The sequence below is a fragment of the Martes martes genome, assembly GCF_963455335.1.
Source record: "Martes martes genome assembly, chromosome: 3".
NCBI lineage: Eukaryota > Metazoa > Chordata > Mammalia > Carnivora > Mustelidae > Martes > Martes martes.
The window spans coordinates 123056504-123083301 of NC_137890.1; the positions used below are offsets into that span (position 1 = coordinate 123056504).

General features: G+C 38.4%; 1 protein-coding gene across 1 annotated transcript; it reads right to left on the reverse strand.

Moving 5' to 3' along the window:
- Positions 1 to 436: 436 nt before the first annotated feature.
- Positions 437 to 26776, reverse strand: PLEKHA3 (pleckstrin homology domain containing A3). Its single transcript, XM_080799876.1, has 8 exons — positions 26371 to 26776; positions 22255 to 22371; positions 15814 to 15969; positions 13095 to 13231; positions 10963 to 11127; positions 7410 to 7453; positions 5035 to 5150; positions 437 to 2506 (listed from the first exon to the last, which is right to left on the reverse strand). Exons 1-8 carry the CDS (start codon positions 26408 to 26410, stop codon positions 2379 to 2381), a joined length of 903 nt encoding a protein of 300 aa, XP_080656002.1. The 5' UTR covers positions 26411 to 26776; the 3' UTR covers positions 437 to 2378.
- Positions 26777 to 26798: the final 22 nt, after the last annotated feature.

Genomic DNA, 26798 nt, shown 5'->3' on the forward strand with positions numbered 1-26798 from the left:
GCAGCACTGGCTTTGCTTAGAAGATTAATGATATACCAGAAGTCCCCAAGTTTCTCGATAACCTCAAGGCCTAGACAAAGCAAAAAACCAATACCCATACATTACAGAAAATTCTGACAAGCTAAAATTCTTATAGAATTGTTCTTATTTGGTTTACCTTTTTCTTACAATTCAGAACAGTCAGGCCATACTTGAACATACACAGGGCTCCTCAAAACCCAAGGTTTACTGAGGCTTTACACGTTGCTTCATGCTATCAAGTCACTAATCCAAACCTAGATGTCGTTCAGGATACATTTATACTCCCCCCAAAAAATGATTTCACAAATGTGTTGGTTCCTGAGGGGAAAAAGCAGATTCCAGTAACAATAAAAGCCATACTGAGGAATATGGCAACACCTGTTCAAACCACCCGTTTCAAGGGGGAAAAAATGATGCGACCCAGAAATGATAGTATTTTATTTTAAAAAATATTTACAGAAAACTGTTCAAGAACTCATCTTTTTGGATAAAGCAATAAAAAATGGATTTAATTCCTATGAGTTCAAAAGCCTGGTATAGTGTTTTCATTGTAAACCTACAGGTTCAAAACAAAAAAAATACCAACCTGAAAACGCCCTGTCAGTAGCACCTTGACTTTCATGATCTAATCACTATGCAAATTCTTACTACCACACAAAAAAAGCAAAAATTCTGATTACTCACTCAACATGAAACTTACATCATTAAAATTTTCTCAAATCAAACATATGAAATACAACATATGAGCAGAAAAAAATTCCACTTAAGATAGTCTAATGATCTGTGTGCTATTTAAAATCACAAATACTTTTAAGTAGCATACAGTTTATCTAAATGAATATTAATGTATTTAGATTGTTTATGTCCATTTTAAACTTATAATTACAGATTTATTTTTAGTAAAGTAAATACCAAATATTATCTCTTTAAAAAAAGTCCCACATAAACCTATGAGAGAAATTTAAAGTGAAATAGGCCACACTATTCTAAGCTCATAGGCAACAAACCAAAAAATATGCCTCAAAAAATAAGCAACAAACCAAAAAAATATACAAACAAAACCAAAGCAATAAAGAACACTAATAGCACTTGATAAAGATTAGACAGAGTATCAATAATATAAAAAATACAATGTATTATATGAGGAGTTTGAATGCAAAAACCATATATTTATTAAACATGTGATTAACTTAAAAACACCAAACCAGTTTGTTTTAAAGTGCTCCTCATCCAAGACCTTGGACAAAACCATCCCTCCAAAATGAATTAAAAAAAAAAAAAAAAAACCACAACCACAACAGTTTACAAGGCAAACACTGACAATAGGTATGGACAGGCACTACTAAAAAATGCTATTCATTCTTTAATTAAATAATGCCATTCTCAAGTGATGTAGAGCAGTCACCTTGACAGAATTCCTTTTTTGTATAAATAGTCATAAATAAAAAAATGTCCCTAGATAGTCTAGAGCTGCAAACATTAATACCTTACAACAGCAGCTTAATGTCTATTTTAGGAAAAAAAGCACTAAAATCCTCTTCCATTGAAAGGCATTTATTTCTCTGGTATAAGTGAGCAAGGTCACTACAACATTAACCTCTTTTCTAGAACAATGTAAATAAAAATGTATACACATCTTAAATTTGGTAGGTCATAAAAGTAAGGATGCAATCATTTTTTTTGATGCAACAGAAAAATAAATAAATAAAAGTTAAATACTTTAACCCAATATTTGGTATTGACAAATCAGTAGTGTCAACTTCACATATGAAGGACAGCACAGTCTGGTTTTTAAAAAATCCTCAATATGTCACGGTATTTGGGCTAAAAATATTTAGAATATTAAATGTTTCCTTTTGCTTAAAGGAATACAATAGAATCTCCATCAAGCTGCTATCGTAACTCATTTTTAGCTGGGGTAAAGTGACCGTTTGGTCCATGGCACAAGTTACATATATCACACTTCTGTCAAACAGAAACCTTATGTTTCTAAGATTTCATGTTTATAAGCTACAATACACACTGACTCATCTGTCAGTCCCTCACAGTTTTTTAGAAAAATATCTACATTTGTCCTTATGGAGGTCAAAATGTTACACCATCATTTGTTTAAAAAAAAAAAAAAGATGCACATTCATACTGTGAAGTTATTAGGAAAATACTCTTGCAAATAAACTATATAAAGATAAAATACACTTCAAAGGTATGTGGGTTTTTTGTTGTTGTTGTTTGTTTGTTTTACAGTATTCTATAAAGTGCAGAGAAATCCTAAGGGAAAAACTACTCCCTATAACATAGTTTAATTACAGCAGCTTTTGCATAGCAATACTTATAGGAAGTTGGACACTTCCGTTTCCTCAGGAAGAGAAGGATGGAAGAGGATCTTCCGATTCAGATTTTTTTTTGGCCGTAAGTCTGCTTTCTTCAGGAATGGTTGCTGATGTCAAATCTCCATTGAGTGTATTTCTTGAACAGTGAACAGGTCCTATGAAGAAATTAATTAAAAGGTTAAACATCCTATTGATATGAACTCCAGTTCCCTGTGGGGGGGAAAAAAAAAACATTTTAAATTTCCTATTTAGGGACATGAAATTCCTTCAGCTTCCTATTAATGTTTGGACTGTTTGCCTAGTAGAGAAAAATCTTACTTTCCTGCTATTGGCAATCATAAGGAGAAACTTCATAGTTAAGGAAATAAATCATGAGGCTAACAGAAGTAGAGATATTTGTTTTGTTCACTGCTAGAAGCACAGTTGGCACATAATGGGCAGTCAGAAATATGTGCTGAAGTGAATGTGGTCTTGGTTAACTATGGCTTCTTCAGCCTGACTGTGGTAATGCTGTTAGTATCCCCCTTGTTTTCTAGGGAAAAACAAAAAACAAAAAAATAAGACTCAAAAAAGGTTACATGCCTAACCCAAGATCACACAACTGGTAATAGAACGACTTCCTGAGCAAAGCTGACAAGGTACCCGCCACCGGGAGTCCCTATATTTCCACGTGGAATACAACTCACAGAACTGCTGCTGCAGCTGCGGGCTGAGTGCCCGGGCATGGCCCCACCCCAAAACAACTGCGCTTTTATATGTACATGGTATTTGATTTTACCATGAACAGTTACTACTTTTATAATTTTCTTAAATCTGGTTAATAAAAAATAGAAGGCATTTTCTCTTTCAAGGAAAAGAATATTTGGGGATAAATATTCTCAGTGGGGCCGCCATCAAGACTGCCCAATTGCAAAACACGTACTTTCTAAAGAAGAGCACTAAAATGCAGTCTCCGCTTTATCAACTAACTGAGACACAAAACTTTAGGATAAACAGAAGGAAATCTAAGGATAAAACTTCTGACCTAGAGACCTGAGATACATGCATGTATATAAACAGGGATGTTCATGTGTGTGTGCACACGTGTGTGCGGTATGTGTGACTGGTTCTGTTACACTCCTTAACAGCTAACTACGGGAATGCCAAATGGACTCGGGCACGCGCACTGAGAGCTTATGAAAATTGTTTTCAAAAATCAAAACCAGGGTGCTTAAAAGAGAGCTAAGAAAAATGGGTAGATTTTTTTAAAAATTACTTTCACCATCACAAATGAAAATGATCCCCTTAGAGTAAAAAGGAGAGCATCTACAGAAAAGTACAAGGCAGCATATAGAACCCTTTCATGGGCTCTAGACTCAAAGAGTCACGTAAACCAGGCAGAAAGAACAAAGTAAATCAGAATCTACGCTACTTGCCTCTGGTAACTTTTCTTTCCACACCTAACCTCTAACCCTCTTCCTCTTATCTCCTCCAAGTTGTACTAAATCGGCCTGGAAAAGTTTCTTTCTCCTTCTCCCTTCCCACCCTCACCGCTTTTCCTTCCTTCTTTTACCCATTGTCCCAACTTAAATTAAAAAATGGCAATAAGCATAGAGTAGGGCTCTTACAGTGTTCTGTAAGAAAAATGGACAACAAAAAAAAAGATGTCATCATCTTCTAAAAATCTGAAAATGACCAGCAGTCCCTCTCTAATCTCCACCATCTTCACAAACTCTATCTTCCCCTCTCATTAAACCTGTTTAACTTTCTGGTTCAGTAAAACAAATGTTAACCAAAGTGAATTAGCCGGGCTCTTCCAGGCAACCTAAAGAAATCTAAACACTGTTTATGATGTCATTTCCACAAGAGAAATAAAATCTGTGTTCCAAACAACAGACTTACTTGGAATTCTCGGATCACAACCTATCCCCTACGTAGGAACCGTATGTAATTTCCATCACACATGTTTCAAGGTCAAGAGTAAAGACTCTGAAAAGCAAAAGTCTACTAATGGAGTCGTAACAGTAAGACCCTATTTGTGTTCACTAGAAATCACGGTCACTACTGTCTAACTAAATATTCTGACATACTTTCAAAGCTTTCTCTCTGAAGAGAAAAATAACTAAATTTGAACATAAATCACAAAACCTTTCCTAAAGTATTCAATCACAGTATGTTGCCTCTTTAAAGAAAAAGGGAGAAAAAGGTACAGAAATAAATGCTACTATAATTCACCACCACCACCTGAAAAATTTAGCCCTTTCAAATTATTTAAGTAACAATGCTGATTTTTTTTTCTCTGAACTTAGACCTTGCCTTTATTTTCCCCTAGAATCCTACCCACAATTCACGCTTTCTTCTAAAATGTTTTTGAAATGTAAATATAGTGGGAGTAGAACATTACTAAGAGATTACTAAAATGTAGTGGGAAGAAAACTTTTGGTGTTATATCTATAAATCAAAGATATGGCACTTAACATGGATGTATTCAGCACTTCTTAGTTAATAACAAAAGTGTCTGTAAGAGGAAATACGAGCTTCTGTGGATTGTGTGCTGTTTGCCTGGCTCTGAATTAAGGAATGAATCCAAGGGCAAAGTACAGTGTTGACTCTTAGTATCCTTCATTTACTTCAATGCTTAGAGGGCACCACAACAATTCTGGAGAATAAGCCAAAGAAAGAGACAGAGCCCCATTTAACTCACTATCTGGGTCTTCAAGAGAAATATCATTACAAGAGTCTGTATCTGAGTAGGTTCTTCGGCGGCGCTGGGCGAGTCGGTGATGTGTAGATACTGGTTCTCTTACAGAGTGGCTACTCCTACAAAGTAAATAAAATGCATTACATTGTAAGGCCTTAAACAAATGATAATACCCTCAACTGGAGTGGGGTTTTTTTGTTTGTTTTTAAAGAGAGTGAGCCCACACGTCAGTGGAGGATGCGGGTAGGGCAGGAGGGTAAGGAGAGAGAGAATCTGGGGCAAGCTCTAGACTCAGCATGAACCAGACATGGGCCTTGGTCTCAGGATGCTGAACGTATGATTTGAGCCGACATCGAGTCAGACACTTAATGGACTGAGCCACCCAGGCACCCCTTAACTGGAGTTTTAAATGACTTCTTTAAATGAAAGTGAAACTATTTTTATTTCCAAATTTTTATTTTAGCAACTTCTGATTCCTTCAGAGGTCAGGCCACAGGCAAGTCAAATCATTTAGAATCCAGCTGGTAACCTGAAGAATAAGACCTCTGAGCCAAACTAAATGGAAAGGGGGTAAAAGAAAGCAACTTCTTTCACAGAGAAGGATCCAGTGAGATCGTAGACATATCAGATGGTTAACAAATGTTTGAAAACCAAAAGTTATGACTTCACAAGTACATGTATCTAGTGTCAATCCATATCTGATCAAAAATAGCAACGTGAAGGAGATAGGCAAGCAGGCAAGAACATGTTAGAGGTCAGCTCCCTGACAGCAGCAAAAACAAATAGCCCTGGCAAATAGAGGCTACAAAAACTATTTTTAAAAAAGCAGTCTGTGGGGCGACTGGGTGACTCAGTCAGATAAGCATCGACTGTCGATTTCAGCTCAGGCCATGATCTCAGTGTGGTAAGACTGAGCCCCTGTGTCTGGCTTCCCACTTAATGCTGAGTCTGCTTGTCTCTCTCCCTCTGCTCCTTCCCCCACCTCTCGCACGTGTTCTCTCTCAAATAAATTAACAAAAAAAAAAAAAACCAAATAAATAAAAAATAGCATAGAAAACCAGAAAACTAGAAAAATCAATCTAAAACATCCAGCACAGAAGCAAATCCGCACCACTCAACAGCACTTCAGCTACCACTGTATGGAAAGCCCAACATTACTGTTCGTAATGACTATACTGATTTATCAAGAAAATATAATTTTAAAATTCTAGGGGCGCCTGGGTGGCTCAGTGGGTTAAAGCCTCTGCCTTCGGCTCAGGTCATGATCCCAGGGTCCTGGGATCGAGCCCCACGTCGGGCTCTCTGCTCGGCAGGGAGCCTGCTCTCCCTCTCTCTCTGCCTGCCTCTCTGCCTACTTGTGATCTCTGTCTGTGAAATAAATGGATAAAATCTTAAAAAAAAAAAATTCTAATTACATTCGGGGCACCTACATGGGGCACCCACGTGGCACATTTGGTTAAGCGTCCGACTCTTGGTTTTGGCTCAGGTTCTGACTTCAGGGTCCTGATCTCAGGTTGTGATATCCAGTCCATTTTTTTTTTAAATTCTAGTTATATTTTATCTAATAAGGTAGAAAGGATAAAATACAGTTCAGAAAAATATCTATCACAAATATAAGTTTGTAAAAGGGATCAAGCTTTTACTTAACTGGTGAAACTCTTCACTCCCTGACAGGATCAGGTATATATACATCGCAGGGCTCCTCTGAGCACAAGATAGTTCAGAGGTTACATAGTCATGGTGGGGGGTGGGAGGGAGTGACAATACTAAGGGCTCAGTTAGCACTTTTTCTTAATGTAGAGAAATAAAAGCTAATGCCACTACAATTTCATTGTTTTCCAAAGAACCAATCAGAGCAACTTAAAAGACCTACCAAGATAAAGAACAGTTTAGTAGCCTGGGATATTGGCAAGCTCTATCTAGAAGATAAATGTCTTAAATGTGTTGCTATGAATATATACTTTAAAGTATCAATTGGTTTTTCTCTTTTTTCAATAAGATCTTTAACTCTTAACAAAACAACAGATCAAAATGAATGCAAGACTATAGAAAGCTGTTGTAAAGTAAACCTAAGCTTTGGTACCCCAGTACCTCAAAATGGATTTCTATAACCATCATTTGATATAATTTCAAACATTTAAAGAAGGTACAAGAGCTGACAAGGTGTTTACCTTGCTGGTGAATTTATTCACTCATTTTTATCTTCACTGACTACCTACGGGGGCTAGGCCCTATACTTAGATATAATGCTAAGCAAATCAGAACCAGGCTCTGCTCAAAAAGTTGCCAACCCACACTACTTCATGTTAAAGGCCCAAAAAACTCTCTAAGTAGGTATAATTTTGAGAGAACTTGATTAGAAGAAAAGTTTATTTTACCTCTCTGAACTGCAAGAACCAGGATGGCTGACAGAACGCTTCATCTAGAAATAGAAAAGGAAAATGAGCATAATCCATACACCAAGTAGGATAATACAGTTCTGATTTATCATCATTATTATAATTAACACAAATCTGTTCAGAGGAAAAGTTGACTGGCCAAGAAATTTATCTTTTACAAACTCAAGCAACACTATCAGCACAATGTCAAGCTTTGTCCCTAATAACCATTAATTGGAATCTTTCTCAACACATATCAAAAACATGCTAGATTCTTTCCTCAGTAATAAAAATCAAATTTTATATGTATCATATGTGTCTGAGTGTGTGCTTATATATAAAAATGTAAAAAATGTATATAACTAAACCAAAAAACCATACTATTTAAAGGAATATGTAGCAAGCCAGAAAATATTCTAATATCTCTCCCTCTCTTTTTCTTAAAGGCCAGGAAAAGAATCTGGTAGCAAAGCTTCCCTTTATAATCCATTATTCAGGTAGCTGTTACACAGATGTTCTAAAGTATGGTTTTCATGGAAGATGGCATTAGTAATTCAAGTCTTTAAAGAACTCAGAAGAAGAATCCTAAGTCTCAAATAGGTCTCTAAAACATGTATTTTAAAATAATTTTAAAAACATAATCAAGAGCACTAATAAACATGACAAATACCAAATTTAATTTAAAAGATCCAACTACTCCACCAAAAAAATTGAAGGAGATCCCCAATTAAAACAGATTATTTCAATGTTTAGCAAGGCAGCTGAAAAGCAAAGTTTATACTACAGGATAAGGTCAGTTGCTTTTATATGCAGGGGCTCAAGGGTCTTACAAGTCCAAGTCTAACATCTGTGTTATGTAAATGCCTGCTGTATTTGTAACAGGAGCCACCAGGTGCTCAAAGAAGTCCCAGCTGAAATGATAACAGATATGACCAACCCAATTTATAGTCCAGGAACACTAATATGATTGACATTAAGCTGCAGATGGACATTAACATCTCCTTTAACAGAAGTCAAGTCCTTTGGGATTACTCACCCAAGGACATCCCAACTACAATTATCATTCAATCTGTGGGTCAAATGACGATTGTTTGAACTTCTGATTATGATTTGAAATAAAACCGAATGCACATTTATTCTAGGAAGGGATACAATGAGATTAACTACATAAAGTAGTTTAAAAATCAGTTTAGGGGCACCTGGGTGGCTCAGTGGGTTAAAGCCTCTGCCTTCGGCTCAGGTCATGATCCCAGGGTCCTGGAATCGAGCCCCACATAGGGCTCTCTGCTCAGTGGGGAGCCTGCTTCCTCCTCTGTCTCTGCCTGCCTCTCTGCCTACTTGTGATCTCTCTGTCAAATAAATAAATAACTTTTTAAAAAATCAGTTTAAACAGTTTTAGAATTCTCAAATCTTTCATAGCTTTATTTTCCATTTACTCATATTATTAAAAAGAAAAAAAAAATTTCCCAAAAAGACTGTTTGAACTTTTTTTCCATGCTGTGCCTCCAGAACTAAGTATCATATGCCATAATTTTTGCTTGATGTATGAAGTAAAATGGCAAACCAAGTAAAAATAAATAGTCCCTAGCCAGTATTTTTTAGATTAGCTTATTGGACTTTCCTGTACTGCTGCTACTGATAAAAGGTTTTGGTTTAAAACAGACAGTTATTTTAGTTTCTTAGACATAAAATACACATAATGCCCTCTCTGGACTACAGAGCATTTGTAACAGAAGGCATTTTCCTCAGAAATCCAATACAAAAAAAGGCAGTTTTGAGGCGGTTTTATTGCATTTGATTTTATGAAGTCAAATACAGTAGAATTTGTAGTAAAGTCTGTACTTAACACCTTAAAAAACAGCGTAGCCCTTATGTATCAACCTCAGGAACACAGTCCTAGAACAGACATCTACCACCATATCATCCTGAATGCGCCCGATCTAGGAACATAACACTATAATATATATACACCCATCTCAAAAAACCTTTTCTTGTTCAACCATATAGGTTATTTCATAACTGTTTCATAGTTGTTTTATAAAGCAGTATTGTCAAACTGTTCTACTGAATACTACTGTCCTATGAGATGTTATTCAAAAATACACAAGGGTCAAATAAATTCAGAAACAAGGCATACCACCTCTCCTCAGAGATTCATAGTACATGTTAGCATAAAAGAGGTTCTAAGAAGTCCTATGACAGAGAAACCCAATTCATTCAAGTTAATCTAGCACTTGCCAATTTAATTTTCCCATAAAACCCATTTTCATAGTATGCCTTTCCCAGGGGACGTTATTAGGGCATCATACATTGATTAGAAAACTATGATCTAAATAAATTCAGGTAATAATCTTTACTTAATCTCATATTGCTAAATTGGCTGGGGTTGAAAAAAGAACCTAGAAATAAGTAAGTTGTACCCTATTCCTTCTTCTAACAAATAAGCCTTCAAGAAATTGCTAAAATAGTACGAGGTGGCATTCTTCCTTCTATATAAGGGCTCCTGGGATGCCTGCATGACTCAGTTGGTTAAGCGTCTGTCTTCGGCTCAGGTCATGATCCCAGGGTCCTGGGATCAAGTCCCACATTGGGCTCCTTGCTCAGTAGGGATCCTGCTTCTCCCTCTGCCTGCCACTGCCCCCATTTGTTTCTCTCTCTCCCTCTCTCTGATAAATAAATAAAATCTTTTTTAAAAAAGTGTGTATATATATGCATATATATATACACATATATACATATACACATATATATGTGTGTGTATATACATATATACACACACATACATACATATATATATTCCTGAAAACACCAGGATGAAAGAAATGTAAAAGTCTCATCAAACTCTTGTCTCACCTGTGAGTTCTGTATAGCTTGCCTGAGCGAGTTTATTAGCTCAGGAAGGACAACGAGTCCACTGCCCCCAGCAAAGAGTACTGGTTGTTCAGGGCAATCAGAAGGAAAGAAACTTAAAAAAGCACCTGTGTTAAACAGGTCAGCCCCTTTGCAATGACCTGCTGAGGGAGGAGACCCTTTATTTTAGAGATGAAGAAACTGAGGTCCAGAGAGATTAAGGAACTTGCCTACTCAGGGCTCAAATCCAAATACTGACTACAAAATACAAAATACAAAATACTACAAAATACAGTATTTTGTAGTCAGTATTTTCCCTATATCATGTTGCTTCAAACCCCTTACAACTCCTTTAAGATTTGCTTGATTTTATCCTTTTGCTTAATTTTATCCCTCATTTTATCCCAAGGAGAGCAGTGCCCCCAACCTCTTCTGTGTCCCAACACCCACAGAGCATTTTAATATTTCCCCAGCACACTGGGATAAATGGCATGGTCCTCCAAGGGGAGGCAATCAGGACCTTGGCACATTCTAACCCCAAAGAGCTGAGAGGCTCCAACACTGAAGATGTTAGATCTGTTGATTCGATCTGTTGACTATTTCCCTCCCACTGCCAGTTTCCTCCCTTAAAAATAAAAACAGAAACAAACATGCAACATCACTGGGAAAAAAAAAAAAACAAAAAACAAAAGCAATTCCTAACCATTTGAACAGGAGAAGGTGACACAGGAGAAACCAAGGGATCCGGATGGGACAGCTGAAACATCTCAGGTTTAAACTTGGCATTCGCTATCTTCACACATTCCTCGAGTGTTGTGATGAACGTATTACATGTGGCACTAAGCAGAGAAGAGGCTTCATTCATGTTCTGAAAAATTACACACTGAGTTGAACAGACTCACACACGACTACATGGAATCACGCACTATGTTCTAATCAAGTGACTAAACATTACCTCCAAGAGACACCTTACTAGCTTATGTGCAAATCTACTCAAAATAGACTACCTTAGAAAATTAAAGCAATACATGAATAAGAAATGTCTATCAAGCAAACAATGCATGAATTAGAGTCTAAGAAAAAATAAGTTTTGCATTTAAACCAAATACCAATCGTATTAAAAACTATGTACAAAGGGGCGCCTGGGTGGCTCAGTGGGTTAAACCTCTGCCTTCGGCTCAGGTCATGATCTCAGGGTCCTGGGATCGAGTCCCGCATTGGGCTCTCTGCTAGGCGGGGAGCCTGCTTCCTCCTCTCTCTCTCTCTCTGCCTGCCTCTCTGCCTACTTGTGATCTCTCTCTGTCAAATAAGTAAAATCTTTAATAAAAAAAAAAAAATATGTACAAAAATGTATCTTAGATAAACCTAACTAAACAGTAATTTTCTAAGCATCCAAATTCTGAAGGAGGTCACAGCAGTAGAACAGCCTGAGAGTTACTTAGTGGCAGGCACAATTCGTATCTACCTCCAACCCCTTCTCCCACTTCTTCCTTGGTGGAATACAAACCCCAGTGTGTGTGTGTGTGTGTGTGTGTGTGTGTGGTGGAATACAAACCCCAGTGTGTGTGTGTGTGTGTGTTGGAATACAAACCCCAGTGTGTGTGTGTGTGTGTGTTGGAATACAAACCCCAGTGTGTGTGTGTGTGTGTGTGTGTGTGGTGGAATACAAACCCCAGTGTGTGTGTGTGTGTCTGTGTGTCTGTGTGTGTCTGTGTGTGTGTGTGTGTGTGTGTGTGTGTGTGTGTGACAGCAATGTGTCCTGACCCTGGGGGGTGAATACAGACTGGTCTGAGCCAGTCATGGCTAGTCCATGACCCTTTGTCAAATATTGGTATTTCTTAAGTTTCCTTTGACCCAGACCAAAAAAAGTAAAAATAAAAATAAAAAAATAAGAAGTCCAATGAGGAGCCGCTTAGACTTTTGTTTCTGGATAAAAGCCCAGGACAGCAAATTGAGAAGGTCTTTTTCTACTCTGGTTACCCTAACTGCCTCCTGCGCCTGTGTGACCTTGGAAGTCACCCTGAAGCCTTGGGCAGAGGGAAAAAATTGAATACACCAAGAACAGCAGAGTGCAAGGACAGAACAGGCCCAAGTCCTCGATACTACCACTGAGCTGCCGGAGCAAATGTGAGGGCACCTACCTCCAGAGAGCTTATGGTGAAACTACAGTAAATGCCCTTCTGGTTTCACCTGCTTGCAACCAGAGGTGACCTCACAGAAGATTACTTCCCACCAGGAGAAGGCCACAGGAGGGGCAGGAAGATTTCTTGTCCAATTTCTCCCAAGTCAGGTAGAAGGAGACTGGGAACCATGCCGGCCTCTCACCCAGAGAAAAGGAGAGCCCACTGATCCTCTTTTATCAGAAAGTGTGAACCTATTTCAGAGCCGGGCCCCACAAATCTGAAATTTGATACCTGCATTACTCTTCTGAGGACACTTTTTAAAAGTTTTTTGATAATAGTTAAATTATCAACTCTCAGTCACTGAAACTGGGGCTTTATATACCAAAAGAAAGAGAATAGTGGTTGCCTAATGATTCCAGTCCAGAAAACAAAGCCTGGAATGCTTCTTCCCCACCCCAACCTCCAAATCATCAGATTGGCTGCAAAAATATGCCTTGATTTCCCAGAGAAATGTGCTGCTTCCTGCTTTCCTCTGGTTGCACAGATATAATCTAGAAGATCCTACAGATATCCAGAGTCTGTAGTAGGGATAGCTCAGAGTAGCTAAAAATAGCTCATTTAGAAAATGCTTCTCTGTCACCCCTTGGGAAGAACCTCACCCATCAGGGTATTACAAAGCATAACCAGACATAAAGGGATCATTTCTGTATACCTCTACGCTGGGAGATGAATGATTCTCATCATGGTGAACAAATTCTTGGATAGTATGAACTTGCTGCATTAGGAGATCACAGTAGAGGCGAAGTTCAGACATTTTGGTTTTCAGTGATTCACTGGTTTCGCTTATTTCTGAAGGGAACATATATAAACATTCACTTAGTTTTCTTTTCATATCCTTTGAGCAATAAAACAAATGGAATCATTTAAAAAGTAAGGCAATAGATATAAATACCTATAGCTTACGAGGTGGGAGCTCTTGGAAATAGGTTACAAGGGTCTTGAAGAAATACCGTTTCTTCAGACAACTGGGAAAAAATGGGAGTCATATATCCGACATGAAATTTAGGTAGATTAATTTCCAGAGGCAGGGTGATGACCACTGGATCTTTTTTTAAGATTTTCTTTATTTTAGGGAGCCTAGGTGGCTCATTCTTTAAGCATCTGCCTTCAGCTCAGGTCATGACCCCAGGGTCCTGGGATCAAGTCCTGCATCAGGCTCCCAGCTCAGTGGGAAGACTCCTTCTCCCTCTCCCACTACCCATGCTTGTGTTCCATCTCTCACTGTCTCTCTCTCTCTCTCTCTCTCTCTCTCTCTGTGTCAAGTAAATAAAGAAAATCTTTTTTGAAAAAGATTCTATTTATTTTGAGAGAGAGAGAGAGCATGTGAGTGGCAGAGGGGCAGAGAGAGAGAAAGAACCTCAAGCAGACTCCACGCTGAGCATGGTGCCTGACAGGACTCAGGGCTCCATCTCACTACCCTGAGATCCTGACCTGAGCCAAATCAAGAGTTGGTCACCTAACCAACCGAGCTTCCCAAGAGCCCCAACCATTGGATATTTTATCCAGAATATTCTCATTCCATTACTTATCTTTCATTTAAAGTGCTTATATTTCTTCTTTTGTAAATGGTCTTTTCTAACCTTTATACGTTTTTCCAGTTGTAATGTTCAGTTTTCTCTTATTAATATTCAAATTAATAACTTATGAAAGTTCTTACACATTAAAGATGGCAATTTTTCCCTTCCTATATACTGTATGCCCTTTTTCATATCTATCTGCTGTCTTTCAGTTTTCTTTATTGTGCATTTTAACAGAGATAAGTTTTTAATTTTTATGTAGTTAAAACTATCATATAAACAATCTATTTTCTTCTGTTCCTTCCACAACTTCGTCGTCATATTATACTGTTTTCAGAATTGTTTTATTAAGAACTTACTTTCTTGTCTTTACTATGTCCAGAAAGAGTAAATATCCAGCCATTGTCTGTCACTACTTACCAATACCTCCTAAACTAGCAACGTAAATAGCAGAGGAAGCAGGAGAAAATACATGTAGTAGATCCTGCCATTTCTCCCTATTCCCTGAATCAGTGGCACAGCTTTGTGATACTAGCCACAAAGCCACTCTAGCCACAGTGGACCAAACCAGCTCTATCTGCCCATTTGACCTAACCTAAATTAGTTTCTACTCAAATTTAAGTCCATTCCTTTTTTTTTTTTTCCCCAACTACAGTACAATGCATACAATGAAATTTACTGTCTTAACCATTTTTAAGTATATAGTTCAGTGACATTAAGTACATTCATAATGCCTACAACCAATACCATCATCCATCTCCAGAACTTTTTCATCTTCCCCAACTGAAACTTTACACCCATTCAACAATAAAGTCCCATCTCTCCTGCCCCCTAGCCCCGGTCAACCATTACTCTACCTTCTGTCTCTATAAATCTAACTACTCTAGGTATCCCAGTAAGTGCAATCATATAATATTTGTCCTTTTGTGACTGGCTTATTTCACTTACCTTAAAAGATTCACCCATGTTGGAGCATGTGTCTGAATACCCTTCCTTTTAAATGCTGAATACTATTCCATCATATGTATAATGCTACATTTTGTTTATCTCTTTGTCTATGGACATTTGGGTTATTTCTACCTCTTGGCTATTGTGAATTTCCATTCCTTCTTATCCTACCCTTAGCCATACTCCACCCATGATGTTCTTTCATATATTTTTAAATGATTAAAATTCAATTCTAGGCTTTCATTTTTCAATACCCATAGTTTACTTGTTTTCAGTAACCTAACTCCTAGTATTTTTTAATTATTAAAATTACATTAAAAGTATTATATAATCCGAAAAAATTGAAAAGAAAAATCAAACAACTGCAAACTCACTCCCAAAGTATAAATATGTTTTTTAAAGATTTTGTTTATGTATTTGAGAGAGGGAGCATGAGCAGGAGGAGGCAAAAAGGAAGAAGGAGGAGACTCCCCGCTGAGCAGGGAGCCCTATGCATGAAAAATAAGTCTCCTTCCTACAAACTACCCTTCCAAAGGTAACAACTTGACCAATTTTACAAAGCTTTCCTGAGCTGACCAATGAATGGATAAGTAATTTTGAATCCTGCTTTTTTCCAAATATCATTTAATGTTGGGCATTTTCTCACATTATTAAAATTCCTTGCAAACATTTTACTGGCTACATATCTGCTTATATCAGCCTATACTTTATTGACCCGTTCCCCTAAATTTCAACCTTTGCATTGCTCACAAGTTTTTTTTTTTACTATAATGAGTATCTAAGCATGTAAATCATCTTCTACATTCCTGATTATGTCTTTAGGACAGATGACTAAAAGTGCACAAGACACTCTACATTTACGTTTAAGAAAATATTCTCATCACAAAAGAAAAATATATAGTTTACCTTTTTCTTTTTTCGTCCTAGTATCAGTCAAACAGGCTTTGGAGCTCCCCAGAGCAACCAGCCACCTCTGTCTTTCCGCCGCATTCACCGCCTTCATATAGAAATGCTGCTCGCCTGGAATGATTAATTCCATTCTTGTGTTGTCTGCTGAATGGACTATGATGATAAACATGGGGGAAATACAGTCATGAACTTAAGTAATTAGGGGAGAATCAAACAATCACTCGTACACAGTGTTAGAGGTTTCAGATACCTAAAACAAGAAGTCGAGCTTCAGGATGCAGGCATTGCCTCTCCCTAAAGGGCTGTCTAGTGGCCTCTCAAAACCGCATGCTCACATATATTCATGCTGGCAGGGCGCCAAAGTGGTGGTGGCAAGAGAAAGAGAAAACAATACTGACAACTAAAAAACTCCCTCTCTGGGGGGGTGCCTGTACTACTTTCGATACACAGGCACTGTCACACTTACCACACAGGTTTTACTGATTTCTTTGAAAGCAAAGGCTGTGTTTTATTCCCCAAACCTAGGACAGTGCCTGACATTCAGAAGAAGCCCAATACGTGGTAGCTAAGGCCACCTTCCATTAGCACAGCAGTCCTCAACTAAGGGCACATCATAAGCATGAGTATTTGAGACCTTCTCTTTCCTACCATCCTCCCTGCTCTCCTAAACCACCCCCACCTTGATACTCTGACAAAAGAGAACTAATCAAGGATCATAGTGAGCCAATCCTCAATCCTTGTTTTAAGACTAAATTTGTGCTACATTGTCCTTAATCAACAAGCATTTACTCAGCTCAGAGGAGTGACAGTAGAAGGGGAAGATAGGAGAGGAGAAAGAAAGGAGTCTTTGCTCTAACAGAGCTGACACTTTAGCCAGGGAAACAAACTGACACACTAAAAATAATCAAAACAACTAAACGATAAACTCTTTGGTATGAAGACATCATATGTAATTGAACTAAGAAAAAGTAAGAAAAGGTAGGAAATAAGCCTTCAGGAAGAAGGATTTGACAACAGTGGGATTTAGTTAAGAGAAAAACTGCATAAAAAAGGCCTAGATGAGGAAATAAACACAATATGTAGGGAGAAGACAAGCCTAAATAGAGCCTTGTGTTGTATTACATGGTAATGATATTCATGAATGGACAAGCTGAGTTGAGCCAAATTTTCAGGAGCCCGGAAATTCTGGAAGAAGACTTAATTTATATGATTAATTACTGAAAATATTGACCAGATGTACTATGGCAAATAGTGCCACAAAAGCTTGGCTAGCTTATTATTCTACTTATAAAGACCACCCTTGGATGTAGGTAGTGAAATACATAAATATGCAACATTCAATGATGGGTACAAAAGATTTCCAAGCTAGAATAAAACACCCAGGCTCCAAGACTAACTCTTTTTTGGCTACTTGTTAATACTAGTGAAAGTATCAATAGCTACCTCAAAAGAAAACAAACCTCAAATTTCTAATAATTGTTGCTACAAATGAAAATAAGATGACTCCTTTTTTTCTTTTTTTGAGTAGGATCCATGCCCAGTGTGGAACTTGAACTCACAACCCTGAGATCAAGAGTTGCATGCTCCACCAACTTAGCCAGCCAGATGCTCAAAGATGACTCCTTTTAAAACATACCAAAATTGGTGTATTAACCAAGGATGTCCCCTCCAAAGTAGTCACCTGAGAAGACAACAAACTTAAGAACAAGGCTCCCAAAACATCAAATTCTTTAGTAAAAAATGGACAAGACCTCTATATGCAAAACTGTAAAACATTACTGAAATTAAAAACCTAATTAAATATAGGAATATACCATATTAATAGATCATAAGACTCAGTACTGTCAAGAACACAATTCTTCCCGGGGCGCCTGGGTGGCTCAGTGGGTTAAAGCCTCTGCCTTCGGCTCAGGTCATGATCCCAGGGTCCTGGGATAGAGCCCAGCGTCGGGCTCTCTGCTCATCGGAGAGCCTGCCTCCTCCTCTCTCTCTGCCTGCCTTTCTGCCTACTTGTGATCTCTGTCTGTCAAATAAATAAATAAAATCTTTAAAAAAAAAAAAAGAACACAATTCTTCCCAAATTGATGTATAGATTCAATACAATGCCAGTCAAAATTCTAGCAGACATTTGTGGAAATTTACAAGCAGATTTTAATATGCATTAAGGAAATGTAAAGGACCAATAATAGCCAAGACAATCCTGAAAAAGAACAAAGTTAGAAGACTTAGACTATCAGATACGAGGAAGTATAAAGTTAAAAGAAATTAAGACAGTGTGATATTGGCACAAGGATATAAAGCAAGTCTTTGGAACAAAAGACAGTCCAGAAAAAGACTCAATGTACACGGTCACTCACCTTGTGACAAAGACATTCCTACAGTGCACTAGGTGAAAGGTTGCTATTTTCTATAATTGATATTCAGTCAACTGAATATCCTTATAAGAAACAAATGAATCTTAGCCCCTGCTGGTACCATATATAAAAATAAATTTTGGGGCGCCTGGGTGGCTCAGTGGTTTAAAGCCTCTGCCTTCGGCTCAGGTCATGATCCCAGGGTCCTGGGATAGAGCCCAGCGTCGGGCTCTCTGCTCATCGGAGAGCCTGCTTCTTCCTCTCTCTCTACCTGCCTCTCTGCCTACTTGTGATCTCTGTCTGTCAAATAAATAAATAAAATCTTAAAAAAAAATTTTAAGTCAATCACAGACCTAATATGGACAAGGTAAAACAATAAGCCTTCAAGAAGAAAAAAGATTTCCTAAGCAGGACATAAAAAGCTCTAATTTTAAAAACTGAAAAATTGGACTTTATTGAAATTAAGAACTTCTGTTTATCAAAAGATACCTTTAAAAGAAAGAAAATGCAACCTACAAAGTGGAAGAAGATTGTCACAATAAAAAGACTCGTTTGGACTATATAAAAAATTCCTACAAATCGACATGAAAGATAGCCCAATGTAGAAATTAGGCTAAAGACTTGAAAAGAGACTCCAAAAGAAGAAAATGTTCAAATGGCTAATTAATATCTGAAAAAAAAACACCTCATCATCAGTTATCGAAGAAATACATGTTAAAACCACCATGAGATACCATTATATACACTAGAAATATTCAAAATCTTAAAACTGATAATCAAGTTTTGGAAAGAATGCAAAGCAACTGGAACTCTCATGCTCTGCTAGTTCAAGAATAAATTGGTACAACCACTTTGGTAAACAGTTTGGCATTATCTGTGACAAAGTTTCTCTCCTTGATCAAACTTCAGTCAGGTTCCCTCTGCTTGACTAGGCCTGACCTTGGACTTCCATCTCTGTCCTTACAGGGTCCAATTTTAGCAGGAATTCCGCTAAGTCAGTTTAGCCAGAATCCTCCACCATCAATATATGATTACCCCCAATATGTGAACAAATTCCTCTACCACCAACATACCCCAGGTAATATCTGATCACCCTGGCCTGCCTTCAGAAAGAATCCTTAAGATCGGTTTAGCCAAAATGACCCCTATTCCCCAATATCTTCTCTTAGTAATTTTCCATCCACCATTCCCCCCACACACACACTCCTTGGCTACAAATTTCCACTTTTCTTATCATATTAGGAGTTGAGCCCAATCTCTATCCCCTACTGCAAAACCCCATTGCAGTAGTCCCTATACCTATCATAAGAGACTTGAATAAAGTCAGCCTTACTAGCAAGTGTCAAGAATAATTTTCTCCTCATAATTCTATTAAAGCTAAATGTATGAATACAGAATGCCTCAGCAATTCTACTCCACTTTCAGATATATACTGAAGAGAAATGCGTACATATGTTCAACAAAAGAAATATATAAGAATCTGTATGGCAGCTTTACTCATTATAATCCCAAATGGAAAAACATATATAGACATCAATACTAAAATGGATAGCCAAATTGTGGGATATTCATACAGCAGAAATACTACAAACCAATACGAATGATTGAACTACTATTACACAGAACAAGGATGAATTCCACAATGTTGAGTAAAAGAAGCCAACACACACACAAAATACTGATTTACTCCATTTATAAAATGTTCAAAAGTAGGCAATATTTATCTATGGCAATAAAAGATAAATGGTTACTTTTTAGAGGGATTAGTGGTTGAGGAGACAGGATAATATCCCAGTATCTGGAATGCTGATAATATCCGAATTCTTTTTTTTTTTTTTAAGATTTTATTTATTTACTTGACAGAGACACACACAGCAAGAGAGGGAACACAAGCAGGGGGAGTGGGAGAGGGAGAAGTAAGCTTTCCGCTGAGCAAGGAGCCCGATGTGGGGCTTGACCTCAGGACCCTGGGATCATGACCTGAGCTGAAGGCAGACACTTAAAGAGTGAGCCACCCAGGTGCCCCTAATATTTGAATTCTTAATCTGATTGGTGATTACACGAGTGTGTGAACTTTGTAAACATTCTTCGAGCTGAATATTTAAGATCTGTTCCCTTTTCTGTATGTTATTCTTGAATAGAATGATTACTTCAAACAAACAACAACAGTAAAAATGCTGCCATAGCTTGAAACATTTTAGAATTGCCTTGGGATTCTACTACTAAGTTTTTTAAATATCCTCAAGGGTGGAGAATCTTTGAACTTTGTAGTTTGATTTCTGACTCTCACCAAAAATCATTTGGAATCAAATCTGGGGAATAAAATAAGATAAAACCATCATTTTAAAAACAAAAAACAAAAAAACCTCTTGCTTTGAATGTGCTTTTCTTGTGTGATTTATAAATTAGTTCATAGGGCAATTCTTTTTGTTTTTTTTTTAAGATTTTATTTATTTACGTGCGAGAGAGAGAAAATGCACTCACACACAGCAGACAGAGAATCAGATTCCCTGCCAAGCAGGAAGCCTGATGTGGTGCTTGATCCCAGGACCCTGAGATCATGACCTGAGCCAAAGGCAACTACTTAACTGAATGAGCCACCCCGGGGCCCCCATATGGTAATTCTAAAAGAGGAGTTCTGAAGTGTTACAGGTGATGATGGTGCAATTAAAAATAAGTACATCAAAAGTGAGTACCTGGAAAGCTAACACTTATTGGTATACATTTCAGTATGTTTGTTAAAAATAAACAACAAAATTATACCACATATATTTCAGGGAAGATGCAGTAACAAAAAACTAGGCTGAAGTGTTTCTCTACCTTAGATAGCCATGACTTCCTTCCATTAGAACAGCAGTAATTCTCAACTACCGGGAGCGTGTTACAATCACTTGCAGACATGTGCATTTTGGAGAAAGCTCCCTGGATGACACTGATCTACCCCAAGTTATGAATCACTGCTGTTGAAAGAGTCCCAGTGGTAGGAAGTCTTAAATGAATGTGAAGAACCAGATGTGTAGCAAGCGAAAATTCTATTTTGTCTCCATGGCTAAATCATACAAAAAAGTACCACAAAACCACAAAATTTAGCGGTTCAGCCCTGGAAAATGTAATGTAACGCATTAGCTGCTGCTTCGGTTTAATCTAAATAAGAAAATGCACAGAGCAGTGAGATTACTCTGAAGTGTCTGACAGCAGTGACCAAGAGCTCACCATGTCAAAAGAAGTACTCTTCAGGAAGGACAAGTATCCAAGCTACAGAGGAAAAACGAAAAAGGCCTGTAGGTGTTTGATGTTCACTCCTCTAGTGTTTTAGTTTTTCCTTCAATTCCCTGAAGAATTCAGTACTTTTTATCATTTTGTCTGATCTCTCCTACCTACCTCTACCCCCCCACACACAGCCCAATCACAAAGCCAAATGAATCAATGGTCTATGAAACCTTCCATCATGAAAATTACAGCATGACCTATCACTTTATTTCTTCTCTTTTGGAAGAAAAGGAAAATATCTCTATCCCCCAGAAGAGCTTATCTCTGATTCAGCAAAGAACCAGAGTTTATGACTCTGACTTCATGTTTTATCAAAAACCATACAGAGCTTGCCTCATTATCTTCAGTTGTTGTTTTTTTTTAAATAAGCTCTATGCCTAACGTGGGGCTTGAACTCATGACCCCAAGATCAAGAGTTGTACCTCTACCAACTTGAGCCAGCCAGAAGCCCCGCCTCATCATCTTTAAAGCTCAGCTTCTAATCTTCACAATACTTTTACAATGAGAATGAAAGAGAACACTTGTGGACTCTGTATGCTATTGAAGTAGCATCCCCAAGAGACTGTTTTTCAGGTCCAAATTAGAAGACCAACACTGAGATTTTTGAATTTCAATTCAAAGTACATGTATAAAAGGAGAAATGCAAAAAACTGTGCTTAATAATGCTAAGTGCCACTCTTAATTGCTAAGCAAATAGATGATATCAGAAGATCTCTACTGGACTAGAAATGCTTTTTTTCATCTTTTTAGATTACAAAGAAGAATGCTTTACTTACCTAACTTCAAGTTTCTCTAATTCCATGTACTCACTTACCTTTAATTTCACAAACTGCCATCTTTATACTTCCTTTGCTCCCTTTGCAAACATCATCTTGTGAATCATAGTAGGACAGGATTCCATTATCTAGAACAAACCAACGAGGCTGCCAACCTACAAAGATTATAAATAACAAAAGATTAATAAGAAATTACTTTAATCAAAAAAGAAAGAAAGAAAGAAATTACTTTAATCACATAGAAATCTATGATTTCTAAGATTTGTCATCTGTGTTTTCTTGGTTCTAAAGTAACATTCTGACAATGAAATTTTTAATGGCCAAGTCTTACCCAAAATGTTCTTGCCGCAATCCCACTTTACTAGGAGAGCCTTCTCCAGAAATCTGTCGATCAGCATAAATATAGGGAGTAATACCTTTATTCTGACTCACAACCTTCTTATTAACAACCCATGAGACTCATCCTCGATAATGTTATAATATAATAATATTATAATAACCCTACACAGGGTAAAACATGACTTCCCCCTTTCCCTGAAGGGAACAGAGTTGGGTTTCAACCTAATTAAAAAAGCAACAGAAACACGGATTCTAGCCCCAGTTCTATTCTCACTCTTTAGTTAGATAAGCTGAAACAAATTTTTCCATTTCAATAAATATCAAAAATTCTCAGTCTCCGTGAGGGATTGAAAAAGATGACCTCTCAGGTGCCACCCAGCCTTTCAATTCTGCAATGTGACCTTCCCTCTTCTACATGTAGCCTAAGCAAACTTCCCTGCACAAGTGAGTGTTGAATGAATTCTAATCTCTTCCACAGAAGCTGCATATTCTGTGGCGATAACATGGATTTCCCACATTCCCTCTCTCCTTGCCTTGCTGTACACAGCTCAGGCAGAAATGCTAGAAACTGCAATCATTCATTTCATTTGTGTTTACTCAATGACTAGATCACACAACTGTCACAGACTTGGCTCTAAGGCAAAGCTGAGAATGAGGTTGATGGCTTTCCTCAGAGTTCAACTGCCACTCTTACAAGCCAAACTCAGTGATCCCTAAAATCTTATCAAGCATGCTACTAATTTACAATAGTTCACTGATTAATAACAGAGTGACCATGACCACAGTGCCTCACTGAAGCCAGTGTGACTCTCCTCGTTCTTTCTGTAACTATTAAATCACAATTCAGCCTGGTCACATTAGACACAGCCTGCTATATGCTTAATCAATTCCGTTTTTCCAGGGCCAAAGAGTACCAAGACAGTGGCAGATGGGAGATTCATTCTTACCCCCGATAAAAACGCAGGACTTATCTCCCCAAATGCCTTTTCCTGTAACACTTTTGAAATGACAGCATCGAGTTATCATAAAAAGGTTAAATTTCAGAAGAGGGAATGTCATGATACAGTTCAGAAAGCTGGATATCCAAAATAATTAAAATACATTTCAAACACTAGAAAAATTTTATTATGAAACACTACAACTCCTAATAAGGCCTCACAAATTAAAATGTACGTTCTTTTGGTATATGAACTTTATCTTGTTTATCACTGCATTCCCAGCACCTAGAATGTGCCTGGCACATAACAGGTGCTAGGAAAAAAAATGTATCAATGATTAAACCAGTGATTAAACACTAGAAAAGTGAGATACTGCATGTTATCCATGAGAGTAAAGATATGCAATATATTGCATGAGCACATGTTGTATATTGAGTATGTACAGAAGTGGTGAAAACATTCTCTTTCCAAACACTAATTCACCGTGACAAACAAATTATAAGCAGGGTGGTAAAAGTATACTCCGCCCCAGGTCCTGGGTGCCTATAAGACAAACTGTGATTTTGTAAGCCTTCATTATTGAGATTCAATATCTCTTTAAAACAAATGAGTAAAATGACTCATTTATAATTTGTAGCAACTTGAAAGGTGACCATGCTTAATATATTAAAATAATTGAGACTGTTAGTTATCTCTACACACCTTTTTGAAGAAATGTTTAATTAAAACAATCTAACTGATTCACACATTTATACAACAGAGGACTATATCTCTGTGAAAAAGATTCAGAGGCATTCTTTAAAAAAAAAAAAAAAAACCTTTCGTTTTATCTTCAACTACCAAATGTTACTGAAATCCTTATTCTCTACAAAGAACACATTCTCAAAGAACACTGTCATGAAACTAAAAAGTTCCTTCAAGATCATTCAGTACGAACAGCTGCTCATTCTTCTGACCTAAGATGAACTAAAATTAATAATCATCATGCCACCAAGTCAAATTTACATTTTTAAAATGGAATTCTTCCAAACAAAGATTTCCTTTCAGTAAGCTTCTACAATGCATACTAGCAGTTAGCTTAAATGCTCTGCGAAGACTAAAAGCTTAAGCACATGTGGTTAAAAGCTCAACCAGCTGGTGCTCAGTGCCCTAGATGAGAAAGATGGCCACCAAGACCACATTTCGCTCCAGGAATAAATTATGACTCATGTCAGTAATCACCCATTGCTCTAGGCTAGCATTAAGTGGTTCCTCCCAAGACACTGTAGACACTATGCTATGAAAGTTTGCAATGAGATGATCATTTGCATCTCAAAGCATAGAAACCACTGTCTTTAAAGTTAATACCGTATCTCAAGTAAACAGGGTAACTGTTCTCACAACTGCCCCCAAAAAATGCTTAATAAAAAATACATACCTTGGTTTTTTAAAGTTTCCTGCTAAAACATGTTATTTATAGAAACAAACTGTTTGACATTTTAATGAGCAAATGTCAAATGAGCAAAATAAAACATGCATGTATGATAAATGTTAAAGCATTTGCTGCTATAAATCAGGCTTTAGCATTCTAATTAATCGGAAAGAAAGACAGAGAAGGGAAGAGAGAGAAAGAAGGAAAAGAAAAGAAAAAGAGAAAAAAGCAAAGAAAAGAAAAAGAAAGAGAGAAAGAAAGGTAGGTAGGTAGGGTAGAAGGAAGGAAAGAAGAAAGGAAGGAGGGAGCAACCCTAGCTCAATGCTTATGCCCTAAAGTGTTTATGGGCAGATTTTGCACATGGTCAGGGTGGACACAAGTTGAGTGTACCTGCAGTTACCAAGAGTAACTTTGGGTAACTTTTCAATACTTTGGGCAGAGTATATAAGTGGGTAGGGAATCAAGATGTCTATATTACACTAGAACAAGAAATCTATTTGCTACTTAATCTTCCTTTAAACTCACTTCCTTTCCTCTAATGTGTTGAGATCATAAAATTCTAGAGATGAAAGGCACCTTTCAAGATAAACTAATTGACCATCCTGTACTTCACAAACTGAGATCCTGAGAGGGTAAGTGACTTGTCCTTACTGTTGGTTGATGGCAGAGATGGGACTACAACTCAGAATTAAGGGTCTTTAAATGGGTCAGGCTCTTGGTGTCACGGAAAAAGCCCCTTCCCTGCTGGTCTCTCATTTCTACAGAAACACAAATTCTTGGGAGTTCTTCCTTCCAACCTGCTTCATGGGTGACACTGACTGTTCCACTTCTGTGTACTGCACTGTCCTCCACTATTTCTCACACTTACCTTAATTCCAAAACATAAAGATAGCTTGCGGACAACCAACTCTTAAGAGAATGTTATCTGGGAACAGTATAACAACTTCAACAGGAGAACTTTTTAAAATTAACCGTGCTAAAATTTTCCACAAATTTTAAAAAATATATAGAAAAGTTTCCCTAAAATTAAATCTTGATCCTACAGGATCCATTCTAGTCCTACACCCTGACAACTCAGTTATTAACAAAATGCAGAATCAAGTGTGGATAAGGATGGAGATTGCAACAACACATGCAGAGTGACTGGAAATTGTTACCGAAGCCACAGGAGGAAATAAGCATCATTACACGGGGAAAGAAGTGGTCAGGCACACTTCCCACCCCCAGGAAGGTGCGCAGTCTCGAACCGTCCCCTGCAGAGGCCAGTTCTAACAAGGGACAGAGGGAAGGATTAAGCCCGGGAAGCCAAAGGAGCCCATTCTCCGCGAGGGTCACTGCAGGCCAAGCAGACGGAAGGGCCCTTGACCCTCTTTTTCCGCAGCCTCCCCACATAAACCCTCCAGAGGCCCCCGCCTCTCCCCGCCAATAACCCCCCCCCCCCGCCCCGGGTACCCGAGTCCTCTGACCTGTGAGATAGTTGGTCCACTTGTACAGAACCCCCTCCATGCTTCAGAGCCCGGCGCCGCGCATCCTCCTGGCCGGGCGCCGGCCGCGGTGCTGGGTAGGCGCGGAGCCTGGGCAGCCCCTCCCGGCCCGCCCCGGCACTCCCCGGGCAACCCCGCCGGCACCGAGCCGCCCTGAGCCCGCGCGCGCGCCGCCGGGACGTGGCGGCCCTTAGAGGCCCGGGCGGCGGCCGCCGCGTGAAGCTCGGGGGCCGCGAGGCGCGGACTCAGACATCCCCGGGCGAGCCTCGGCGGCGGCGGCGACAAAATCACGACCGCAACCCGCCTTCGGCTCGCGCTTCCACCACACGGCCGTTCCCTCCCGCGCCTCGGCGTTCCCTCCTCCTCGCCCGCCTTCCTTCCCACCCCCCCGGACTCCCCGTTTGTTTTCA